A 23,286-nucleotide genomic window follows, 5' to 3' on the forward strand; every position below is an offset into this window, starting at 1 on the left:
CCTGTTGCTCTGAGTGGAGTTCCTCTGCTGGGGAGAATCTGTCCCTCAGTGTGCTTTACAAGCTTAGACTAATCCTCACAAATTCCAGGGAAGGGCCTAACGTTTCATACACCACTTTGAAAAATGGGGCCTAAGTGGCTTGTTCAATATTCATGCTGGTCACCAGGCTCAGGATTTTCCCCAATCACATTTTAGTGGCAAACTGCTTTCATCTTGTGTTTTTGAATATGGAGTACAAATATTTCCTAATGGTACATACAACCAATGGATCCAAACCAGCTCCCACAAAGTTAATGGGGAAACTCTCTTTCACTTTTCTGAGTGCCAGAATAGGGCCCTTATTAAATTTATACAGGCTTGTTATAGCAGCTGTTTATTTAAAAGGTAGAATTGACTGAATTGTGCCTACAAATATGAAGGCAGTAGAGAAACTAGCTTTATTATTACAAACAGGGCGCAGTTCCTGTGTGTTGGCTTTCAAGAAATCCTTTTGATTTTCCCACAGAAATCAGAAATAGTCTATGTAAATGACTGTATCTCAAGAATGTGTGTTCCTTTGTGATCGCCAAACAAACCATGCTGATCTTGTCAATTTCCTTTGTAAGAATTTGCCTTCCAGTCCTTCTGATTATTCCCTTCCTTCTTTTCCTAATCCAGACCTACAGAGAAATCTTAGAACCTTTGAAATGATGACATGGGTCTTTCCAGCCTTAATTTTATACCCAGAGATCAGTATTTACATATTGGACTCTTTGATTTGTCTAAATGTGCACAAACACAATTAATTGACCAATAATTGAAATTTCCAGGCAATCAGCTAATTTGAAACTTTACCATCTGCAAGCATTTTGACTGGGGGGAAAAAAGTTGTGGGGGGCCTTGCCTACTTGAAAAGGTGAATTGCACCACAGAAATAAGTTAAAACTTACATTTTCTATAATTCCTTTTTGTCCTCTGGCACTTTCTGGTTTCCTAGAAACCTTCCAGAATGTGTTAGTCTGAGAAATCACTAATGACATTTGTCCCTTGACAGTAAGTATGTCAGCAAAAAACAGACTCTAAAGACTGTTTTCTGTTTATCCCCAGAACAGATGTAGCATGGACTGCAAAATAAGTTTCTCCCAATGTGTCTCAACCCTGACAAATGGGAGCATCTCTATTGTAGAGATGGTAGTTGAGTCCCCCTGCTCCATCAGTCTTTGGCCTCAGTGGTGAGCTTGTCAATTAATATGCTAATCAGTGCCAATTTTATTGTTGTTTTTGTGGGATGCGGACTCCTGTCCATTAAGAACTAGACTGAGATCTCCAATTTATTTCAAATAGACCACAGAAAATCAATCAGGTGACACTGGCTTTTAGTAACTACCAGCCTAAAATGGATTCAGCTTGATAGTTTAGAGGTGAAAGGCTGCATATCACATTGTTAATTCCCTACATAGGTCAAACAGTTCCCCAACTTTAAATTTTTGACTGCAATTTTTAATATTTAGATGTCAATTTAACTTAGACTCAATGCCTTTTGTATTGAAAAGGATACTGTTTTTTGCAATCATTCTGTGTGAGAGGAGAAATGATTTTACAAATGACTGGATTACTAGTTTAAATCATTGTGTTGACAAGTACCTCCTAAAGAGAGTTGGATTGAAAGAATATTGTTTTAGTATTGAATATTTTTATCAAGCGATGACAACAAAGGAGCAATTGATGGTCTTAGTGGTAATAGTGCTGTCAATTGTATTAAGATGCATTGTGCCTGGTTTATAAACATTTACTCAATTTACAAATAAATCTCTGTACTGAAGAAAGCAGAAGAGATATTAGCTACAGGGTAAATCACATGCAAGATTCAATCTCTTACTGCAGTAAAAATACTGAAAACAAATTCTGCTCTCCATTACTCCACTGAAGTCAATTGAGTTGCCTATGTTTTAAAGTAAATGAGAGCAGAATTTCATCCTTGGTTTATAAAAGTTTATAAAATATTTTGCTGCCACAGAATGTTGATCACAAAAAGAACAATATACTAACATAAATAAAAGCTTAATAATTAATAAATCTAATCTTATTTCAAAGGCACAATTTTGCATTTTCTTGACTGAAACCCATAGAACTCCTGATACTCAACTTTCATGTGCCTGTGTTCAAAATTATACCTGTGAAAATCTGGCCCTAAGGGAATCCTTTATTCTTAAAGACTATAGAATTTAAAGTGAAATGCGGTTTAAAAATACAGCATCTCCAGCAGCAGCCAACCAATTCTCTGGCTAGAGAATCTTGCCTGTATGCTCGGGGTTCTGCTGATCGCCATATTTGGGGTCGGGAAGGAATTTTCCTCCAGGGTAGATTGGCAGTGGCCCTGGAGGTTTTTCGCCTTCCTCCGCAGCATAGGGCAGGGGTCGCAAGCTGGAAGATTCTCTGCGTCTTGAAGTCTTTAGATCACGATCTGGAGACTTCAACAGCAGAGCTAAGGGAAAGTGGGGGGGTCAGCTTTTGTGGCCTGCATCATGCGGGGGGTCAGACTAGATGACCATATTGGTCCCTTCTGACCTTAAAGTCTATGAGTCTATGAGTCAATTCCAGCAGGATTTTTTTTTTTGTGATGTTGAGCTTAACAGGAATTCATCTTACTTTTTCATTGATGAGTTTTCTTTGGGCTCAGAGTGAGCATTACATTGTGTTTTACTTGTCTTTCATTTTGTTAGTAGCATCATGTACACAGTGCTGTTGTTAATGCTGCAGAGATGGCATATATTTGTGGGTAGGTTATCAGCCAGTTTTCAATGCCATTATGAAACTGCTGATTCCTGCAGTCCACAGGATTGTTTAAACCTCTCTCTGCTTCCAGCTTGCTGTATATTTGGTAAGCTAGACAGTACAAGTGGATGCCTGCAGCATCTGTAACACAGCTTCATTGGTTGCTAAGGAATAACTCTCAAGAGGTTAAGAGCCCTGCAGTCACCTTGATCTTTGGGCCAATGATCATCTGCTAATTTGCAGCTTCATGTTCTGTAGTGTAGCACTGACTAAATCATTGTGACTTCCTGTTGGCACGGAAAAGTGTGAGCAATTAAGGCTATAGCTGGGGAGAATATATGGGTCTCTCACAGTGTCATCTCATTATTACAGTATTGTCAAGCATTGAAAAATCATGAATCAGCTCCCCCAAAAATCATGCAATTGACTTGGAAATCATGAGGGTGTTTAAATAACACATTTTGGATTCTTTATTTTTGAGCCTTTTCAGGTACACATGGTTCATATTTTCAGTCTCTTATCGACAACCACGAGGGCTAGAAACTTACTGTGATGAACTGGGGCTATGTCAGTACAACTTATAAATTCTGATTGATAGCGTGATGTGGTATTATGAAAAACTTCTGTATAATGAGTGCCTATATGTATGTGGATCCACCATCACTAACAGATGCAATAGCAGGAGCACACCAGGCAGAGATACAATGGGGGTGGTGCTTCGGTCTCAAGAACCCTATTCAGGTGCAAACACCTAAAGGATGGTGAGCAGCATCCTTGGAAAACCAGTGTGCTCACTCCTCTGAAGTGATGGAGGAAGGAAGGAGCTGTGGAAAGTTATCCAAAAGACAGAACAACGGCGGCCAGGAGGAGTTTAACTAGCAAGCTATGCAGGAATGGAGGAAGCCAGACAGAAAGAACAAGCATGGGGCAGGAGAGAGCAAGGTCTCACAAACTGGGGAAGGGACTTCATGAGGGAGAGAGGTCACCCCACATGTAACACTCTGCTTGAGTTGAGGACACCTTGCCTGCCTGCCTTCTTTGCACCAAGATGGTCCCCAAGGACTCACAAAAGAAGGGCAAGCTGGTGAGGACATAGCAGTTTATGACGTTTATTCTTTTGTCTGATCTGTACTCTCCTGAGCTCTATGTGATTAAGGAAAAGAGCATTAATGTGTTAGACTGTGGACAAAGTGCGTGTTTTATGCTTCACAGTTTCTGTGTGCCCCTGAGAGTAGCTTCACACTGTATATCAGAAGCTTCACATCTTTGGGGCAGAGTTCTGTGACAGGGGTGTGTTTAAGTAGCTGAATATTTTGGGGGGTCAGTGCTAGTCCTTGGACTAAGGGCAGGTGAGCTGAGGAGCCCCATTTCTGAGATGGGATAGCAGACTAAGTCTGTGCCCAGAAATGTCCCACAAAGAACAGAGGATGATAGCACATAGATGTCACTCCTAAAGTGCCATAGACATTTTTGGGTAACTGTATTGCTACTATACGTTTTTAATACATGGGATTTAATAATATGGCATTCATAGTTTCCTGTAGAAAGACTCAGTTAAACAAGCTTTCTCCTGAAAACTAATCACAGGTTGGGGTGTGTGTGTGTGTGTGTAAAACACAATTCATTCCTCCTTCTGGGGATTGCCCAAAGAGCTGCATTGTAGCCTCTCCATCTGTACTGTCCCAGCCTATGGAGTGAAGGAGCATCTGCAATTGCCTATACCCGGGATGCCAGTGATTGCAGCTATTCAGTTGCCAGATGTGTGGATCAAATGGCCTCCTTTGCTCCATCCCAATGGCCCTTCTCTGCTTATCTGCTGCTACCAGTGTAGAACCTCCTTCAGCAACATGCAGGGTGTGCAGAGACTTCCTGTACAGATGCTGCACTTGGGCCCTTCTCCATACACCAGTGCTGTAGGATTTAGTTAGCATGAAGGGCCTTGAATGAGCCTTCTATTTTAGGGTGAATTTCACTCACAATACACAAAACAGTCTTGACATGGAAATAGGTAACCCTGGGTAGCCTATCAAATGGAATGTACAGGGGAGTCGATCCTGCAAGAGGCAGGGCTTCCTTCTTACCTCACTCTTACTTCAGGAGGAATTGAGGAGACTTGGTAACTTGTAAGAATGCAGGGCAGGCACCTCAGTAGGACTGAGCCTTAAAGAAACTATTGTCAGTAACCGATATCTTTCCAGATGCATTTATCTACCCTCATTTTAGAGATATTTTTGAGAACGCATCGACTTCTTAAATCACCTGCTGGTGTTTCTCAGGATGAAGATTAAAACTAGAGAAAAAATTTTACTCCCTCTTTCTCTCTGATTTTACTGCAGTTGTTGAAATTTTGGACCCAATAAAAGATTATTACAACCAACGTGGTATTTTGGGCAGTAAGACCAGAGTGTGACAGTATAAAAATCTTTTGATATAATTAAACAAGTTTAAAAAAAAAACAGCAAAACTAAGAGCTCAGGCAATCACCAACAAAAATTAGCAATTTAATTATTTTTATATAATTTTGAAATTCCAAAATAGTTGCTCTATACATCTGCAGATTTGGGGCACTGTGTAAAGAATGGAATATTGAGCTCTCTGTTTACAAACCCAGAGACATGGGGATTAAGATTTCATTTCAAGCCCAATGGTCGTCTGACTATGGAACAGAGCAAAGGAATGGAATTTTCAGATTGTTGATTTGTTGCGTAAAACCAGTTTTCTGAAAGGCACAGACGTGAATGATCATCTCAGATTACTCACTAAATTGAAATAAACCATATCTTTAGATGCCAACATTTAAAGAGTATTTAAAACAATATGAGGAATTCTGTCTGGCTGAAATTCACATAGGTGTGAAGTGTCAGCTCAAGGTACCCTCTACACCAATCCAGCAAAGCTCTTAAGCCTATCCTTAACTTTAAGCATATGAAGTAGCCCACTGAAGTCTTGCATGCTTAAAGTAAAGGATAGGCTTAAGTGCTGTGCTAGATCAGGGCCTTAGTCACATGATAGGGCAATGCAAAGGTGAGTCACTGGCAGAGAGCCCATGCAGATTTCTCTATGCTAGAGTGGATGGTGGTGATGGATGTAGGAAAAGAAGAACCAGGCAGAGCACATACCATCTAGGTCAGAACCTGGAATTCCCATTCCAATGGAAATTCCAAAATTTCAAAACAATTTGTTCCACATCAGAATGAAAACTCACAATTTTGAAATTTCCCATGGAATGGGAGGAGTCTGCAATTTTCATTTTAGAAAAACAGAACAACATTCCCTTTTTGGCATCTTCCAAATGAAATTGATGAGGATCCCAGCCCTGCCTGGCAGATTACCAAGAAACCAGAAGCTCTGACAGTCTTGGCTTGACCTGGGGCTCCCAGGGCTTTCAGGGCTCTGCAGCAGCCCATGAGGTAAGGAAGTTGGTAAGAAACCAGGCAGGTCCCTTTGCCTGGTTTCCAGTAGAAGATTCAATAAAATCAAGACGTTCTTGCAAAATGTTTTGATTTTGACAAATTAATATTTTCCAATAGACGAGACATGTCCCTGGAAATTTTCTGACCAGGTCCAAAAACTGTCTATATTTCTGAGAAGTCAGTGCCCATCAAATCCCACACAAGTAGTATGGAGGGACTGCAGCCACTAGTCCATCCCCATAGTCTAGAGCAACAACTGCCTCAGGGGAGCAGAAATGCAAATCTTTGCCTTAGCCTTGGTTTGTGGGAGTGGATTTTGCCACATCAGCTCCACTGCACTTCATCCATGTAAAACCCAGTTATCTGCTCTTTATGCAGGTAAAGTAAATTTCCCCCCAAGTGACAGGTTTTCTTGATGTTTTGGACAGGCCTTTTAAATTAAATTTATACTCCCTCCCCCACCCCTTCTCTCTCTCATATTAAATTATCTTCTGTCCTCCACATAAAACCACAATGCAATTAAATATTAATTTCAGACTTATTTTAGCTGTTAATCATGTAGTCAATTAAAATGTTATGCTAGAGAATGGCTGTAAATAAAACAATAGCTTTGCTACCTCTCATTTCCATGTGCTCTTAATCATGTAGAATGGCTAGAGACTGAAAGACAAAATAAAAGATGGTGGTTCCATTTAGAAAAGCTATTCCAAGGCCTTACAAGGTAGTTTGCTTTAATTGCAAAGGAGAGCTTAAACAATATGATCCCTACCCACAGCAGAGTACTTGAAAAACATATTAAAAGTATATGCATTAGCTGTATTGTAAATAATGATGACATCTTGGCATTCAGTAGCAAAACCAACAGCTGCTGTTTTGCCTAACAATGGGTAAAAGGTGGGGCCTGGGTCTCTGTACAAACCTGAATAAATTTGCACAGAAATCTATCACAAGGGCTAGGGAGAAGAAAATCTACCCTCAACCCATATTCAGGTTGTGGGGTGCTTTTACAGTTAGATTATGGCCCCTGCTGTGGCTTGCTGAGTTCTCCTTTTTATGTGGCTTTTGGCCAGTGCACAAGTTCTGCTCATGGAGCCTCTGTCTTCACCACACACCCTCTCTCCCCTGGCCTGTAGCTGCCTCACAGAGGGACACTCCTTGGAACTTGGCCCTGTATTGCACAGGGGAACTGTGGAGTCCTCATGTATGGTCTTCCCTTAGGGTTGAGTGAATAATTCATGGCATGAGCTCCTGGCATGTTTTGGGTTTCGGTTTTCATTGTTTCAGGCTTTCATTTTATTTCCCCCCTTTGTTTCCTCCTCCTCCTCCTTCTCCTGCCATTATCCCCCTTTTCAGTGGCAAAATAAAAGAAGAGGGAGGAGGGGAGGATGGAGTCTAGCCCTTTGCTAGGTGTCATTAGCAGCACCGAGGACCAGGTACAATAATATGTCCAAAACACATCCTACCATGGGGAAGAGCCATCCCTTATAAAACACCTACTGTTGTGTGTTTCCATTGTTGTTTTTTTCTGCACACATTTTCTTCTGTTTCTTCATCATTTCTAAATCCTGCCATCTCTCCTTTTTCTTTTCTAGTTTCTTGTCTAAATCCTCTATTTTTTTCCTTTAATAATTTCTGTATCTTCTTCCCTTTTATTCCTGCTCTCCTGGCTCATTTTATAATGAGATTCACCCCTACTTACTTGCAATAGTTTATCCTCTCAGGCGGCTGAAGCAATGTATGTTTTGTTTTCCCTGACCTTGACCGACTACCTGCAGTAGCTGGGAGAGTAAAAAATTCTCTGCAGCTCATTTTGTTGTGTGCAGACCTTTTACCAGCTCCTCGGTCTTCTTTTTTCTGGCCACTGTGATAGACTTCATTACTGACACTCGCTACAGTGGCAAGAGGTGATTATTGTGACTGGGATACTCAGGAATGACCATGCTAAATTGACTTTGCACTTCTCGTATCAAACATGGTTGTTCTCTAGGCCTTTCCAGTTCCCACCTGCATTTATTTCCCTTGATGTCTCCTTACTCAGTATGCCTCCAGACAGTTTCTTCCCATCTCTCTCAAAGTGGCATGTATTTCCCTTTCAAAACCTAAAGGAATGGCATGAAAACAAACCTCAGGGAGAAGTTAGTGTTTGTAAGATACATCATCTGTTTTCCTAGAATCGCTTTTCTTTCTCCTTGTATATGTTTAGGGTTTTTTCAGTTAGAAGGGTCAGGCAGCAACAGTCGCACCATCTCATATTCTCATGGGTCAAATGTTTTCATCCCCTGCCTATTCTTAATTACAGGCATTTTTGACTCTCCTACTTGTTTTCTGACCTTCCCAGGACACTGGATAACCTAGATCAGTGGTCCCCTACCTTTTTGTGGCCAGTAGCACATTCATGTTTTCAGAAGAGTGTGGTGGGCGCCAACAATTTTTCAAGGCTTATTTTGTATTTGTACATTAAATAATAAGAAAAACATATTTAATATTACATAATATATTAATCCAGAGAGAAGAGAGAAGCCGGAGAGAAGCCGCGAGGACAGAGAACACTGGCGCCTGAAGCCTGCAGCCCCAGAGTTCTCTGTCCCCGGCAGGCGCGGGGTGTGGCTTCTCTCCGGCTTAAGCCGCAGCCCCGCACCTGCCTGGGACCGAGAATACCGGCGCCCGCAGCCTGCAGCCCCGGAGTTCTCTGTCCCCGGCAGGCGCGGGGCCGCGGCTTCTCTCCCCTGCTGGGCACCGCGTTGGGGACCACTGACCTAGATGGACACAGAAAGAGGGAAGAGGAAGGCCACAGATTTGGAGTCCTTGCCTCATTTGAGCCCTAAGAATTATTCTAATAGTCATCTAATCACAGAGCTGTTATGCTGTATTAATTTCTTTCCATATGTGCTGCCAGCTTCTTTCATTGCTATGTGTAGGGGCTGTTAATAATAATTCACATTCCCAAATCTACAACAGCATAGTAGTATGCAAAATGGCATCATATCAGATTTAGAAATAACCTTGCTAAATCCTTTTCATGCATTAACAATTATATAAATGTGGGAGGCTGGAAACAGTCTTCAAATGTTTTTGACTGTGAAAATAAATTAGTATTACAATAATACCACAAATATTTTAATGAAAGTAATTTTTCTATATGCCAGTTCATTATTGCTTTTTGTGTTCTTTCCACAGAGGTTATGTCTTTGATTATGATTACTACAGAGATGATTTCTACAATCGGTATGTGTGGTTTTATTTCTACAGATCCTACACAGTTTTCACTATTTATTTATAATGCTGTCACATAATTAACTTAGAGAGGGTTTTGGTTTTAATTTTACACAATATTCATATTTAATTATCTTTATTGCATATTCGAGAAAAAACTCTCTAGGAATAGACTCAACTTAGGATGAGATTTACAGAAAACCTTGAAGATTCATCCCCCCACTCCCCGTGTCCTCCCATTTCTTCACGTTAAGCAGTTCTGTTGATGTCCTGACTCTCTGAAGGCCCTTTTTTGAGCTTTTCCTTTACAGAAAAATTAAAGGATATAAAAAGAAAAGTCTGTGGTTTCTTATCCCTGCAGAGTTCTTCGCCAGTGTGATTTCACTGGGATACATTGTAGACGTGGAAGTTCTTTAAGTATGAGGGTTTGAGAAGGTGTTTGTCTTGATGTTTATATTTGTGAAATGTCTCCTGAGAAATATGTTCTTTCAGGCCTCTGTTTAGAAAGCTGAATAGATTTGCTATCATGTAATCATTTGCATACACTATTTTGCGGCAATTGCAGCAGTATAGATTCAGATAGGGTATGCAGAACAGAGGAGGGCCATTTTTTTACAGCACCTTGCACGAAGAACAGACCAACAGTGAGTGGGGAGGGCTTAATGCCACCTTTGTTCCCTCCAAATTCTTTCTTGATTCAGGGTCTTCCCATCCCTTGGTGTGAGTCAGAGCAGCACCAAGTGTTACTCCAAGTGCTACCTAGAATAGCTGCCCGTTGGACACTCTGGGGCCCACAATAGCCAGAGCACAGTGCTCTTTCACCACACCTCTTCCCTCCTATTTATAAGCCTGCCTCCAGCACACGCCTACACTGGGGCTGCAGAGGAGGGTAGCGTGGGGCTGCTCTGCCAGCACTACGCCAGCAGGGGAACCCCTTTATTCAGGGCAAAGGAAAAATAGCAGGGACAGAATTGGGCCCTGAAATTTTAGGGAGAAAACAAATGAAGGGATAATGTGTCCTGTAAATCTATACTTGGAAGCATTTTAGAAACAAAGACATTTTCATCCAATAGGCCACCTGTGCTGGTTCCTTTGTGGCCATTTGTTTTGCATCCCTTACTCCAGTATTTCCCAAACTTGGGACGCCGCTTGTGTAGGGAAAGCCCCTGGCGGGGCGGGCCGGTTTGTTTACCTGCCGCGTCCGCAGGTCCGGCCGATCATGGCTCCCATTGGCCATGTTTCGCCACTTCAGGCCAACGGGAGCTGCTGGAAGCAGTGGCCAGTACGTCCCCCAGCCCACACCACTTCCAGCAGCTCCTATTGGCCTGGAGCGGCGAAACATGGCCAATGGGAGCCGTGATCGGCCGGACCTGCAGACACGGCAGGTAAACAAACCGGTCCAGCCCACCAGGGGCTTTCCCTACACAAGCGGCGTTCCAAGGTTGGGAAACACTGCCTTACTCAATGACCCTAACATCTCAGACAGCACTGAAGATGGTGGACACCTGGAACTGCGAGCCAGCACCTCATCATACTCCCAGTTTATCAGACCCTGGTAATAGTATAGTGACCTTGTCCTAAGAGAGGTTAATTCGTGGTGTTTTCACATTCCCTGGTTTCTTGCTCTGAATTTCTTGATCAGAGTTGCTATGATGGTACAAGCATTTCAAAAAGTACTTTTTTGTGACTGATTCTCCCCAAGCGTGAAAGTTATGTGAGTTCTGCAACTCTACAACCTACCTTAGGATTCAGTAATCTAGGTGTCATAAAAGGGCAACAAGAATGATTGGAGATAAGAAATAAATTACATATGAAGACAGATTGAAAAGATTGGGAGTGTGTAATTTAGAGAAAAGATGAATGAGAGGGAATTTGATAAAAGTATACAAAATAGCGAGTAGTAGAGAGAGAAAGCATGGTGTAGAACTGGGCACTCCTATTTACTATTTCTCTTAATACAAGAGCAAGAAGACAGTCTATGGTCTTGCCTGTGGTGGCTGGAGTTAGCTTCCTAACACAACCAGGCTATTACCCACAAAAGTGCTCTCCTCTGGGCTATTCCAATCCAGTCTTTGCCTTGCAGGTTAACAACAGGTGTACCTAAGTCCCTTTGATTCATTCCCCTATGGTATCCAGTCCCTGACACTGGTTACTCAAAGAAATCCCAGATCCTTTGCCCCCAGAGGAGCTGTGTACTCCAGTTTAAACTTAAATCCCACTCCTGTATAACAATCACCACTTTTAATAAAAGGCATATTTAAAAAAGAATGGAGAGCTAACTAGAAACAAGAGAGAGTGGTGGAAACAAATGGTTATGATACAAAACAAAATCATAAAAAGCAAAGCTGGGTCTACTCTTATTAGGAGTTGCCTTTCTTATCTAATAATAGGTTTTCCACTCCAAAGTTCAGTCTGTTACAGAGCTGGCCAGCTTCACAGGAGCCAGGATCCAATTTTTCATGAGAACATCTCTGCTTCCCCAGATGTGTCCTCAGTGAAAGAATACAGGGTGCCTTTCTCCACCCTATGTGATACCAAAAGAGTCTTTTATCTTTATTCATAGGGTGATTGTATGTTGTAATGTTCCTTCGTTTACCTTCAAGGGGTTTCAATTGTTTGTGGTTGTCTCTGATGGTTTTCCATTCATAGTCTTGGGATTGAGCAAGGCTAGACAACTGAGCCTTGCATTACATCACCGGCTAACCAGGGCAGGGCAACTCCCTTGAATGGGCCATCAGCTAGACATATGATCTTCTGGTGACTATCTTTTACTCCAAGTCCATAAAGCATATGTTCAATATAATTACATTCTTCCTTAAATATTACCCATACATACCTGTCACAATGATTATGAATCTTGACAAGTTAGCTTTCTGTAGACCTTAATCTTTATGGATAAATGTCCTGCAAGACATGTTTGATGTAGTGAGTTTGTCAGGTCTGAGGTGAGAGTTGTTTGCAAAGAACAGGGGGATCCTTTGCCAAAGAGCCTCTGTGTCACATCCAAATACTGTCAGAGGTTAGGTAGAAAATTCCAATGTGGACAGGTAATTCTAGAATGGCCCACTACAGGATATCTTACACCTCTGTTGAAACTTTGTGTACTGGTCACCATCTGTCAGGATAGTGGCGCACTGGTTGGATCCAATATGGCAAATCATATGATTTATAATTAGGGCCCTACCAATTTTATGGCGGTGAAAAATGTGTCACAGACCATGAAATAAGCCCTTCCCCATGAAATCTGATCTCTTCCTTGCTGCTGGGAGTGCCCCAGCCAGGGGGCTCCTAGCTGCAAGTCCTGGCTGGGCTGAGAAGGGAGAGGACTTGTCCTCCCCCTGCCCTTGCACGGCCGCTCTCACTTTCTGGGGGAGATCAGACCCACCTTGGAGTGCCTCTCCCTGGTGCAGGAAGCTCCAGCCCTGGAGGTTCTGCAGCTGGAGGAGACTTGTGGAGGTGAGTCCGATATCCCCCTGCTGCTGGGAGCACCCCAGTCAGGGGGCTCCTAGCTGTGAGTCTCTGCTGGGCTGGGGAGGGACAGGACTTGTCCTTCCTTTGCATAGCAGTTTTGGGGAGGGAGATAAGACCCACCTCTGAGTGCCTCCCCCTGCTGCAGGAAGCTCCCTGCCCAACCCCGGAGGTTCCTGCAGCTGGAGGAGGTTTGTGGAAGTGGGTCCGATATCCCCCGGCTCCTGGGAGCACCCCAACCAGGGGCTCCTAGCTGTGAGTCCCTGCTGGGCTGGGAAGGGACAGGACTTGTCCTTCCTTTTCATGGCAGCTCTAGGGGAGTGCGACGGGGGGAGATCAGACCCACTTCTGCCTATCTTTTGGGTTAGGACCCCCATGGTTACAACACCATGAAATTTCAGATGTAAACAGCTGAAAACATTAAATTGACCAATTTTAAAACTGTCTGGCCATGAAACTGATCTAAATGGACTGTGAATTTGGTAGGGCCCTATTGATAATAAAGCATACCATATGTACAGTAGAAAATAGTGTTGAACTGTAATGAACTGAATACACAGTTAGTTTACTGTGTTGGGAATTGAATATTCACCTTAAGTTGAAGGACTCCAGCCATGGAACCATTGTAATGCATGTGGCACAGGGTTGTAATAAGAGAATATGACACAGCAGGATTAAATGACTGTGGAATTAAGATTTAGACAAGTAAAGGCACTCTGGTCCTGTGGATTAGGCATGTATCAGGCAGAACATACATTAGGAGACCTGAGTTCTAATTCTGGGTCTGGTTCTGATTTGATATTTGACCCTGAGCAAGTCCTTATTCTGTCTGTGCCTCTATTTCCACATATTTACCTAGCTCAGTCACAGGAGATGTGTCAGGGTTGCTCTGAAAATAAAGCAATATATAAATATTATTGTTAGATATCACTAAAGTTTGAAGGGACTATAGAGCAGCACTGCACACAGAGAGCAAATTTCTTTCCCTGCTATTTCTGCACAGAAGACTGGAAACTGAGTTTTTATTAGCATATTTTCCTCCTCAATGTTCCGTCGGATTTGGTGTTCACCTCCCGGAGGAACAGGAAGGAAGTTCAGCACAAAGAACCTATATATATATATGCTGAAATCCACCAGAGACCAGCACTATTTGTAAATTATGCCTCCATTCCACCTCCTGACCACTCCCTTTGTCTCCCTCTAGGCCCTTGGCAGCCTGGCTCCCCTAGCAGCATCAGCAGCTAGCCCCAAAACCCTGCCCGGGGGCATTACAGTGCTCAGGAAACCTCAGACCTTCTGTGGTTTGGTGTCCACTCATCACCATCCCTTGCTGCCCCTTCCCACCCACAGAAACTGATCACCATAGAACTGCAAGGGGGCTTGCAAGAAGGGGCAAGTTAATATAAATGAGATGGTGAAATCTCCTTACCCAGATCTTCCAGATTTTTATCCCCTCCCTAGCCCACAGCTTTTATGTTCTATATGCGTTTCCTAGGCTTTCTGTCACCTTTTTATCTCTTTCCCCTTGTTCCCTGACTTGTGCACAGATTAGTGAATTGGTATTGATCCACTGTGTTTAGGATTCAAGGAATTTAGTTGTGGAACACTCCATTGTGGAGACTTAGGGAGTATTTTCATTTACTTAAATGGGAGTTTTTTGAATTCATGGTTGCCATAATGCAGAGGGCCCACACCAGGGGCATCTGTTAAAGTAGTCCTAGGAGTTTTGGTGGTTCCAAAGTGTTCCATCTTTTATTAAAAAGAATACAAATACATGTCACTCTGTCTTGGACAAGTTCTACTTTTTTAATGCCTTCCTCTGAGGGATGCACACCTCTCTCAGTGAAATGTCCCTTACGCAATTGCATGGGTGGTGAAATCCATCATTTGGCAGCATGACACTGTTGCACTATATTTCTTTATGGCAATGTTTGGTCTTAGGACTGTTCATCCTCTTTAATGTATGTGCAGTCTGGAGTTGGAAAACTAAAATCCAAACCCATTCATGTAATAAAGTAGCCAAAATGTCATCACGACAAAATGTGCAGCAGTTATTTGTGCGCAATGAAATGCTGTGGATCTGCAGAGAGCAGGAGATGGATTTTCCATGATGCAAATAACAGAGCTCCATAAAGCATCCCTCATTTAAATTACACAAAATCTGAGAGCTATGCACAGTGGGCTGTGACTGAAATCCAAATATGGCACTTAATGTGCAGAGGTCCTTGAAATCTAATTTGACTGTGATATGAAGTGATTGATTTCAAAGAGAAATTTTCTCTAAAATAACACGAAAATTTAGTTGACAGGATCACCAGGACATGAAACCACATCTCAGCATTTGTAAAACTGTTCTCATTTTTTCTCAGATTGTTTGATTACCATGGTCGTGTCCCACCACCACCTCGTGCAGTGATACCATTGAAGCGCCCTCGTGTGGCCATGACAGCAACTCGTAGAGGGAAAGGGGTTTTTTCCATGAAAGGGGGATCGCGATCAACGTCTAGTGGGGCGTCTTCTTCAGGATCCAAATGTAAGTTGCTTATATCAGTTTGCTTATCTTGGAACTGGCCTTAGTAAGGGGAAACTCTTTGTAACTATTATCATGATGGTTACTCTGGTTGAGGTTGTTACCATCTTCCATTGCAGCTCCTTGTTTTAGTCCCTTTATTACTTTGGCTTGGAAAATTGGTTTGGCTTTGAAAATTGCCAGACTTACTCTGAAAGCCAAGGAAAACATTTCTCCAAAGTTTGGAGGAAATCTATTCAATGGCATTTCAGTTACAGATCATTTAAAAATTACCCTGATTTGTAATGTTGACACTTGTCTAATGTTCATCTTCCTTTACCTCAAAAGTGGCTTGTTTGAACTTTCAATGCCATGAGATCTCCTTGGCATCTCATAGAATCATAGCAATGTAGGGACTGGAAAGGACCTCAAGAAGTCACCCCACAATGAGGCAGGATTAAGTATGCCTAGACCATCCCTGACAGGTGTTTGTCTAGCCTGTTCTTAAAAACCTCCATTGACGGGAAGCTCATGCACCTGCTATACATGAAGGAAATAGGCTGTAATTAAGCAACATTATCAAGTATTTTGTTGTAGACAGTTTGAGGCCCAATCCATCTCCCACGGATTTCAGTGGGAATTACGAGCCCAGTCCTGTTCTCATTGATATCATTAGTGTCTTGTTAGTGTTCAAGAGGGTGCACAAAGCAGGGCTGGGCATTCAGAGAATATTCAAAGTAGTCTGTTAGTTGCACTTAGATCAGGGACTTAACTAAGAAAAATAGACTTGACCCACTTCCCTCATCATCATCACCTCCCAAAACATGTCCTGGGAAATTCCCTTACCTCCACATGTCTCTTCAGCACCCATCTATCTCTCCCTACCCCTCCTGTGGAGTGATAAATCCCCCTGTAATTTCAATGGAAGAAGAGGAAAAAGGGGATGAGAGTCAGGCCCTAGGCGGCATGGAGGGGCCTAGAGAAAGATCGTCTTAGCAGATCTGGACACCACTTAACAGCACCCCTAGAGAGGAAAAAAACATGAATTCAGCAACAGTACACATGACTGGAAAGTAAAACAGGAAAAGGCTTACAAACATGACATCATAATAATGAGATAACATACTGGGTTTTCCCTGCTTGAACAGCCCCATCCCGGTGTGGTGGAGTTTGCAAAAATACATTCCCGGGTGCTAGACACAGAGGCTTACAAAGAAATACCCGTTTTGCCACTATGGTGTCCTTGTGTGTAAAAGCATAAACAGGACAGGGCAGGGCACACTCACTGTCTCTCACAGAACAGGTGTAGTTCCTTGTACAGGACAGAACCACTGGAGACAGGTAATGGTAGAAACCAGTCATGTTAACAGGAAAATGTATGTTCTACAGATTCTGGGCCTTCTGTAATAAAACCAGAGAGAAGTGCTGGGCAACGACGGGGTACAGCAACAAGCCACAGGCATTGCCCCAGCCTGAGATAGGTGTGCAGAGTAATTGGAGTGATTGTGCAAGGACAGCATGAGGTGGTGGATAGGAAGAGCAGAACTTCTCAATTTCTGTCTCCAAACTGTTCATCCTTGATTGCTCAAATACCATGACCCATCCATGTCAACCACTGTGAGACTGCCCTCCTTCTTCTGCTCCTTCCTGGGGTTCTACTCCCCACTACCACTACAGTGTCCAGAACAATTCCTGTATGCAACCAGCACCTCGTGTATCCACCATTGTGAGGAGGGTCAGGCTAGGGGCATCTCCTAGTTGTTAAGTCCACTTTCCCCCACTGAGATCCAGAAGGAGGTGGGAGGTGAAAAGGGTAAAAAATAGGCATGATATCATAATACGGGTCTACTATAAATCACCAAATCAGGAAGAGGCTATAGATGAGGCATTTCTAGAACAAATAAAAGAAATATCCAAAACACAAGATCTGATTCTAATGGGGGACTTTAACTATCCAGACATCTGTCAGAAAAGTAATATGGCAAAACACAAAATTTCCAGTAAGTTCTTGGAATGTATTGGGGACATCAGTTTGTTCCAGAAACTTGAAGAAGTCACCAAATGGACAGCCATTTTAGATTTGATTCTGACCAACAGGGAGGAATTGGTACTGAATCTGAAGATGGCAATTTCGGTTAAAGTGATCATGAAATGATGATTTCATTATTCTAAAGAAAAGGAGTGAGCAGAATAATCACAATGAACTTCAAAAAAACAGACTTTCACAAATTTAGAGAACTGGTAAGTAAGGTCCCATAAAAGAAAATCTAAGGGGGAAAAGGAGTTCAGGAGTGTTAGCAGTTTCTTAAGGACAATATTAAAGGCACAACTGAAAGTATCCCGATGTGAAGGAAAGATAGGAAGAACAGTAAGACACCAATATGGCTCCATCAGGAGTTCTTTAATGACCTGAAAATCAAAAAGGAATCCTACAAAAAGTGGAAACATGGACAAATGGCTAAGGAGGAGTATAAAAGAATAGCTTCTAGCTTCATGTAGGGACAAAACCAGAGAGGCTGAGGCACAAAATGAGGTACACCTAGCAAGGGACATAAAAGGCAATAAGGAGAGATTCTTTAAATACATCAGAAGCAAGAGAAAGATGAAGGAACGTGTAGGTCCTCCACTTAGTGGGGAAGGATAGCTAATAACTAATGACACCAAGAAAGCTGAGGTGTTTGATGCCTATTTTGTTTCAGTCTTCACTTAAAAGTTTCATGGTGACCAGATACTCAACCTAATTAATATTAACAACAAGGGGGAAGGAATGCAAGCCAAAGTAGGGAAAGAACAGGTTAAAGAACATTTAGATAAATTAGATGTATTCAAGTTGGCAAAGCCTGATGAAATTCATGCCAGGGTACTTAAGGAAGAAGCTGAAGCAATCTTGGAACCATTAACAATTATCTTTAACAACTCATGGAGGTCAGGTGAGGTCCCAGAAGAATGCAGAAGGACAAAGACAGTATCGATATTTTTAAAAGGGGAACATAGAAGACAAGGGGAATTATAGACCAGTCAGCCTAACTTCAATACCTTGAAAGATACTGGAACAAATTATTAAACAATCAGTTTATAAGCACCTGAAGGATAATAGGGTTATAAAGAACAGCCAACATGGATTTGTGAAGAACAAATCATGCCAAACCAAACTAATTTCCTTCTTTGACAGGGTTACTGGCCTAGAGGATGGGGGGAAGCAGTGAATGTGATATATCTTGATTTTAGCAAGGCTTTTGACACAGTCCCATATGACACTCTCATAAGCAAACTGTGGAAATGTGGTCTGTTATGAAATTACTATAAGGTAGGTGATCAGCTGGTTGAAAGATCATATTGAAAAAGTAGTTATCAATGGTTCGCTGTCAAACTGGGAGAGTATATCTAGTGGGGTCCCACAGAGGACAGTTCTGGGTGTGGTACTATTCAATATTTTCATTAATGACTTGGATAATGGAGTGGAGAGGATGCTTATAAAATTTCCAGATGACACTAAACTGGGAGGAGTTGCAAGCACTTTAGAAAACAAGATAAGAATTCAAAAAAACCTTGACAAATTGGAGAATTGATCTGACTTCAATGAAATTCAATAACAAAAAATGCAAAGTATTTCACTTAGGAAGGAAAAAATCACATGCACAACTAGAAAATAGGGAATAAATGGCTAGGTGATAGTACTGCTAGAAAGAGTCTGGAAGTTATCATGGATCACAAATTGAATTTGAGTCAACAGGTGATGTAGCTGCAAAAAAACCTAATATCATTCTGGGGTATATTAACAGGAGTGTTGTATGTAAGACATGGGAGGAAATTGTCCTGCTCTACTTGGCACTGGTGAGGCCTCTGCTGGTTTACTGGGTTTAGTGCTGAGTGAAAACGGGAGAAAAAGATGTAGACAAACTGGAGTGAGTCGTGAGGAGAGCAACAAAAATAAAAAAAGGTTTAGAAAACCTGATCTATGAGGAAAGTAAAAAAACTGGGAATGTTTAATCTTGAGAAAATAAGTGTTTTCTGAGTGTATCTCTGGAGGTGTCCCGCTTTGTCTCTGGGTTCCCCTGAAGATGGACACAAACAGGACTGCACATCTTGTTCACTTGTATATCCTCCTTTAAATATTCCCCCGCTCCCTGACCGTTCTATTTTTATTTGCTCAGTCCTCTCAATAATATACCAAGACTCCTAGTATCATTTTTGAAAAACAGCATATGCCTCACGATTTTCTTTTTCACTTAGCATTGTTTAGAATCTATGTATTTATTAAGATTTAGCAGAGGAGGGAAGCTCCCAATTAAGTGTGATTGGGTTTTGTTTGTTTGTTTTGTAGTCTCTTTTCCAGCCCTTGAATCTATAAGGATATTCTGTAAGGAATCAAAGTGCAGATAGAGCAGATCTCCTCTAGTGTTGCCCTCATTTTTCATTGCTGTAGTGTACATTATGAGAAGTAAGTATAGGAGCATGAAATTCCTTACTTGTCTGCATTGATCGTCTAATATGAATTGGCTTCTTGGGTTTGCTTTGCCTCAGGAGGATAAATTATTTTAGTTGAGGTTTTTTTTCTACACCACAACATTGCCATATTACCCATTCCAAGAAATTCTGTTCCAGGAAATAGTGCATTGTTGCAAAAATCAAGATTTTAATAGCTCCCAATATATATCAGGGCACCTAAACTTTGTCCAATTATGGGCCACATTGGCAACTTGCTATGAGCCCCGAGGGCCATGCCACATGTGTATAAAATGGAGCAAACTGCAGCACCCCTATATTTTTAATACGGAGCGCAGCTCAAGGACTCTAGATCCCAATATGCAGTGCTCCATTTTGATTCAAGTGGCCTTCAGAAGCCTACACTTGTGTATTAGGGCATGATCCAAATCCCACAAAGGTCAATGAAAGGGCTCCTAGTGATTTTAATGAGCTTTGGATTGGACCCTTAAAATTGAAGAGACCAGTAGGCTGCCTTATTAAAAGTACTAAGGCCACATTTTTGCAACCCCTGAATTAGATTTTCAAACTCTCTCACAGTTGCATATGAGTTAAAGTTGTAAAATCCCTTTCAGATGCTTGAATAAATTACAGGAAAATATTCTTTTTGCATGCAGCACACGTTAAAATAAACAGGGGAAATCAAAAGTTTTTTAAAAGGAGACAGGCGTACAGTATATAGACTTTCACGCTTGATTTCTCCTTAGAATTACTTCCCTTTTTTTCAGGTCCAACCAATACATCATAAAGGTGGAGACATGATTTTGTTGACTTGGACAGGAATGTAATCAGCTTATTGTAAGGTGTTTATCAGGAAAATATCCTGGCAGTTTCCTCAGGGTCTGCAAGTTTGAAAGCAGAGAATGTGTTTGTTCTGTTGCTTCTTTTCACAGTACAGAAAAATTTTGTTAGATTGACATGTAGGATAAAGCAATTCATTGTCATTTAATTCACACTTTTTGAATTAATTATAAATATATATTACAATTAGAAATAATAAATATTATTATTTAAGTGGCAAATCTCTCTACTAGTGAGCAACATCATTTTTTTTGCTTGATTTTTTTTAATTCAAAGTCAAGTCAGGGCTAAGGTGCAGAATCAATTATGTCAAAATCATATTGGCTGTTTTTGCGAGGATTCATCACATAATGTCAGAAATCTCATGAAATCAGCTGCTCTAGTAGACTTTTACCATCTTGGGCAGAAATCTCACAGGAAAAACAGTTTCTGCAAGATTTCACCCATACTAGAACTGGAACCAAAAATTAGGTTCTTTCAGGGGCTGGACTTACTGGTAGTATAATCTAGCGGTTAGGTCGCTGGGCTTCTACTTTTCCCTGACTCCAGTGCCTCTTGCCAGCAACCACTCCATCACTGTGATGGCCTGCATCTTGGTAGGCGGTGACTCAGCCTTCCAGCCAGGTCACCAATTCAGAATGCCCTCTTCCGGGGTAACAGAGGGCAAAAAAACATAGAGTCCCACATCCTCCCAACAAGGAGAGTCTTAAGTTCATCTCCTGACCCCTTTATGTAGCTTGTCCTCACCTCAGGGCTTTCAGGGTCTCTACCATCTCCTTACTCATGAGGGGAGATTGTGGAAGGGTGGTTTATGTACCCTCAGTGGGTGGTAGGGCAGCCTAGGCCCTCCCGCTCCACCAGGCTCCCAATCAAGGCCCTATGAGAGGCAACAGTATCAAGCACCCTGGAGTGTCTCAAGGCTGCTTCCCTGGGACAATTCCTACCGTTTCCCTCCCAACAAAGTCTCAAAGGCCAACATAAGAAAGCAAAAGATATCCTCTTCCTGACAGCGAAGGCTTCTGCAGTACGCCTGTTCAGATGCTGTCAGGATAGGTCTGTCCTCCTTCCCTGCCTGTTCCCTTCTGAGCTGTCTGGCTCCCTTTGAAGCTCCTCCTCCAGCTAAAGCAGAGTCACCTGCACCCAGAACTGCTCCTTAACCCTTTCAGTTCCAATGCGTGGTTTATATGCCCCATCACACAGGTCCATACCAATAACTGTAGGGGTGGGTTTACATTAAGGCTTCAAAGGACCCCTCTCTGGAATTTAGAGAGGTTTGGATTAGGTCTGGTTTAGGGCTGTTTCTGAATACAGTGAACCCTATAGAGAAACTTATTGTGGACTCATGAAATGCAGTAGTAACATTATAAATAAATGATGTATTAGTCATAAACACAAATTCCTATACTCACCACAAGGGGCTGTCTTGCCCATTAGTCATGGTATGTGCAAAAATAATGGAAACAGCCATTGTAACTGCAGTGAATTCTTCTCTAGGAAGTATTAGAAGTCTGAGCTCCCAGATTGCTCTTCTAACATAAAATAAGCTGGGTGAATTTGCATCCTTTTCTGAATATATTTGACCTAAATTTAGTTGACCATATTTTTCTCTTTTCTTTTTCTAGCCTTTTGATTTAAAATTGTTCTATGTTAGCAAGAAGGTGCTCATAAAATGGACCACATAACTGGTAGTGTTGCATGTATGTTAACAGTATGAAGGAGCAGATGGAAATTGTTCTATTGATGCTAAATGTCAAACTTTTTTTTCTGATGGAAAAATAGATGCAGAAGCATCAAGTATAGTATTTCTTTTTTCTAAAATTCCAAACAGGAAGAAAATACTAAACAGATTTCTCTCTACTGTGTTTATGAATGGATAGCAGGTATTTAAGAAGAGACCTCATATATCAAGCTGTACCTTTAAATGGATGAATTCATTTGGACTATATAGTTTATGTTTGGCTTCATCAGCTAACCCATTTTTGCACTGAAGTCTAAAGTACTGTAATAAGATAAAATGTTTTATACTAACCTGGAGGGGGTTATATAAAAATATATGACATATTTCTATACAAAGAAATCTGAATCATATTTTGCAGGTGAATCAATTTGTAGTTATGGTAGATAATGTTTTCCAAATATTGGGCAATTCAACAATAGCACTTCCATTTCAAATATGTAATTGACATCCACCTTAATTCTCTGTTTTGAGCAGAGTGCAGGCTGTCATTATACCTCCAAATTTTTATAAGGAAAAATAAATACCAGAAGACACTTTTCCTCATTGCAGAGGAAAGGAACTGTTTTAATAGTGTTTTGCACAAGCACAAACTAATATAAAAACCAAGTAATCTATTCCATTATTTTTATCCTAGTATTTGAAAGCAGATAAATATGTTTGAAAATATGTAATCGTAACCACAGTCTCTTATGTTTGTAAAAAACTTTGTTGCTTGGATAAGATCTTATTAGAAAAAAATCAGAAAGACGGGACGTTTTATTGGAGAGTTTAAAAAAAGTAGGGGCTAGCCGTCTATGACAGCTGTAACACACAAATCTTAATTGTAGTGCTTTAATGCATTACATTTTCTTCTATATATGAACACTTGGCCTGTTCTTCTCTCACACTAGTTTTTATAACACTGT

General features: G+C 41.5%; 1 protein-coding gene across 2 annotated transcripts in view; it reads left to right on the top strand.

Moving 5' to 3' along the window:
- The window catches only part of RALYL (RALY RNA binding protein like), a 315,944-nt gene that overhangs the window by 257,802 nt on the left and 34,856 nt on the right, over positions 1-23,286 (top strand). For both annotated transcript variants that reach the window (XM_029913440.1, XM_026662827.1), the window contains 2 exons: positions 9,345-9,392; positions 15,218-15,381. In XM_029913440.1, coding sequence (XP_029769300.1) covers positions 9,345-9,392; positions 15,218-15,381 — 212 coding nt within the window. The remainder of the gene's footprint in view (positions 1-9,344; positions 9,393-15,217; positions 15,382-23,286) is intronic.

Source organism: Terrapene carolina, unplaced genomic scaffold, assembly GCF_002925995.2.
Source record: "Terrapene carolina triunguis isolate 2854851 unplaced genomic scaffold, T_m_triunguis-2.0 Scaffold58, whole genome shotgun sequence".
Taxonomy (NCBI): domain Eukaryota; kingdom Metazoa; phylum Chordata; order Testudines; family Emydidae; genus Terrapene; species Terrapene triunguis.